This window comes from Ascaphus truei, chromosome 3 (assembly GCF_040206685.1).
Source record: "Ascaphus truei isolate aAscTru1 chromosome 3, aAscTru1.hap1, whole genome shotgun sequence".
NCBI lineage: Eukaryota > Metazoa > Chordata > Amphibia > Anura > Ascaphidae > Ascaphus > Ascaphus truei.
In genome coordinates, this window is record NC_134485.1 from 2,889,897 (window position 1) to 2,893,527 (window position 3,631).

General features: G+C 46.3%; 1 protein-coding gene across 1 annotated transcript; it reads right to left on the reverse strand.

Annotated features, from left to right (window-relative positions):
• Positions 1–769: 769 nt before the first annotated feature.
• On the reverse strand, positions 770–1,738 carry LOC142490598 (olfactory receptor 52D1-like). Its single transcript, XM_075593013.1, has one exon. The coding sequence runs from the start codon at positions 1,736–1,738 to the stop codon at positions 770–772; it is 969 nt and encodes a 322-aa protein (XP_075449128.1).
• Between the last annotated feature and the right edge of the window lie 1,893 nt (positions 1,739–3,631).

The window sequence follows — 3,631 nt, forward strand, 5'->3', positions numbered from 1 at the left end:
ATATGATATAAGTATATTGTGAAGTGCTTACGTTTTGGTGATTGTATATTATACTTCAAAATATCAAATAGAGAATAAATGAATATTTGTATCCTATTGTAATATATTAAAAAATATCTATAAATATTTCTAAAATATTAATTTTTTAATATTATAATTGGACAATTGAACAAAGAAAAGAAAGAGTAAAGGTCCGAACATGTATCCTAGGTCAAAAAATATCTCAAAATCTAACAAGATTATGCTGTACTAACATCACATGCCACCTGAAAAACAAAGTGTATATGTGAATATATAAATGTTTATATTAAACTGTGACGTCTTTTTTATGTCACCAGAACAATGTTTTAAATGAATCATAATTTTATTTGTGTGTTATACATTACTGTGAACTAAAAGAATAAAGGATATGTGTGTGTTTGTGAAACTATTAATACAATGTGAAGTGCTTCTAATGGGTGTGACTAGTGTAATACTATAAAATGAGGGAGGGGGCGGGGGGAGGAAAGCCGTGGGAGTGAGAGGGAAGGGGGGAAAGGGAGGGAAAAGGTGGGGGGGGGGGGGGGAAATGCGAGATCAAAGGAAAGGAAAGAATAACCAAAAACAGAGAGGTTGAAACAAAGATCAATAATAGTCATAAGGAATTCCAACTTAAAAGGAGTAAAAATATACTCGTAGTTATACAATCTCAAATAATTCATTCATTTTTTTCAGTCCAAAGTCAAATACTCAGCATTACTGAGAACAAGCGGACACGGCTCATGTGACATTAGGGAAGTGACCAAAATGTATTGTTATCCCGATAAAGAGATTTAAGGACCCGTTCACGGATCTGCTTTGTCTTCACCCCATAAATAATAGGATTCAGGAAAGCCGGGAAAATGATGTAAATGTTGGCAAGGAAGATATGGACGTGATGGGGGACAGTCTTCTCCCCAAACCTATATGTGAGGAAGGAGAAGATACCTGGCAGGTAAGCGATGACAATGACGCAGATGTGGGACCCGCAGGTCCCGACGGCTTTGCGACGTGCGGTTCTGGAGGGGAGCTTGTATACAGCCCGCAGTATCATCGTGTAGGACAATGCAATGCATAACAGGTCAAAGCCAGTGATGGAAAGAGACAGTACCAGGCCGTACATGTTATTGACTCGTGTATCTCCACAAGCCACTTTCACCACAGCCATGTGCTCACAGTATGTGTGCCATACAACGTTGTCGCTGCAATACTGCAGCCGTCCCACCAGAATCGGAATAGGCAAGACGGTCACAATGGCTCTAACCACAATGACAGCGGCAATCGTTTTCAGTACAGCGTGGGTCAGCAGAGAAGTGTATCTTAGCGGGATGCAGATGGCAACAAACCGGTCGTAAGCCATGGCTGCCAGGATCCCCGACTCAACCACCGAGAGGGAATGGACAAAGAACATCTGGGTGAGGCAACTTGCAGAATAAACCTGTCTAGCATTCAGCCAGACGATAGCCAGCATTTGGGGTACCGTAGAGCTGGAGAATGCCAAGTCATTCAAGGCCAACATGGAAAGGAAGAAATACATGGGCCCATGAAGGCTTTGCTCAGTCTTGATAAAGTACAGTAGGGAGCAGTTGCCCAGAAGAGCCACAACATAAATGGAACAGAAGAGAATGGAGATCCAGGTGGCCTTCTCCTCTAGTCCTGGGATACCGAGCAGGATGAATGTGGATGGGATGTGGTGACTAGTGTTGGGAACAGCCAGCATCGTATAATACTGATTGTTCTGCAGAATTTTGGGGAAAACAATCACAAAGAGATAAAATAACTAATTAGGGAGTAATGTAGAGAGCAAAACACATCGAATATAACAACATCCAATACAACCACATCTAAATCAGTTGACTGATTTTATTCAATTTACTTATCGATTATTGATTGATCCATTAAATATTGGATATTTGCTGTAATTACTTATAACCAAGCTGGAAAAATACCACCAAGATTCACCGGTCAAGGGAAAAGGTCACTCATCCATCACAGGGCCCCTCTCGACATGCCTACACAGACCCCACGTCATACCCATACAGAACTACTTCCCTTCAGACCCACAGAGAACCCCATTCATACCCACACAGACCCCCCCCCACATATTACCCACACAGAACCCCACCACAAAGTACCCACACAGAACCCCCCCACAAAGTACCCACACAGAACCCCACCACAAAGTACCCACACAGAACCCCCCACAAATTACCCACACAGAACCCCCCCACAAATTACCCACACAGAACCCCCCACAAAGTACACACACAGAACACCACGACAAAGTACCCACACAGAACCCCCTCACAAAGTACCCACACAGAACCCCCCCACAAATTACCCACACAGAACCCCCCCACATATTACCCACACAGAACCCCCCCCCACAAAGTACCCACACAGAACCCCCCCACAAATTACCCACACAGAACCCCCCACAAATTACCCACACAGAACCCCCCGCAAATTACCCACACAGAACCCCCCGCAAATTACCCACAGAACCCCCCACAAATTACCCGCACAGAACCCCCCACAAATTACCCACACAGAACCCCCCACAAAATACCCACACATATCCCCCACAAATTAACCACATTCAACCACCCCACACATTACCCACGCAGCCTCCCCTCCCCCTTCATGTTACCCACACAGACCACTCCACTCCAAATAATAAAGACCCTTGCCCTTACCTCTGACAATGAGCCATCAATGGTCAAACTCAACCCTGGGGCATGGAAAAAAACTGCCCCACATGTACCAAAAAAACATATTGCTTTCAATGGGATATTCTCCGTTATTATATGTGGTGGGAATTGCCGGCTCCAAAACTGAAGCAAAGATTATAAACAGCATCATTCTTATCAAAGCAAAACAGTCTCCTGGGAACAGCAGGGGCTGTCCTGTGATACACACAGTGCTGTGCAGGGTCTGTCCTGTGATACACACAGTGCTGTGCAGGGTCTGTCCTGTGATATACACAGTGCTGTGCAGGGTCTGTGCTGTGATACACACAGTGCTGTGCAGGGTCTGTCCTGTGATACACACAGTGCTGTGCAGGGCCTGTCCTGTGATACACACAGTGCTGTGCAGGGCCTGTCCTGTGATACACACAGTGCTGTGCAGGGCCTGTCCTGTGATACACACAGTGCTGTGCAGGGCCTGTCCGGTGATACACACAGTGCTGTGCAGGGCCTGTCCTGTGATACACACAGTGCTGTGCAGGGCCTGTCCTGTGATACACACAGTGCTGTGCAGGGCCTGTCCTGTGATACACACAGTGCTGTGCAGGGCCTGTCCTGTGATACACACAGTGCTGTGCAGGGCCTGTCCTGTGATATACACAGTGCTGTGCAGGGCCTGTCCTGTGATACACACAGTGCTGTGCAGGGTCTGTCCTGTGATATACACAGTGCTGTGCAGGGTCTGTGCTGTGATACACACAGTGCTGTGCAGGGCCTGTCCTGTGATACACACAGTGCTGTGCAGGGCCTGTCCTGTGATACACACAGTGCTGTGCAGGGCCTGTCCTGTGATACACACAGCACTGTGCAGCACAGCTGTCCTGTGATACACACAGTGCTGTGCAGGGCCTGTCCTGTGATACACA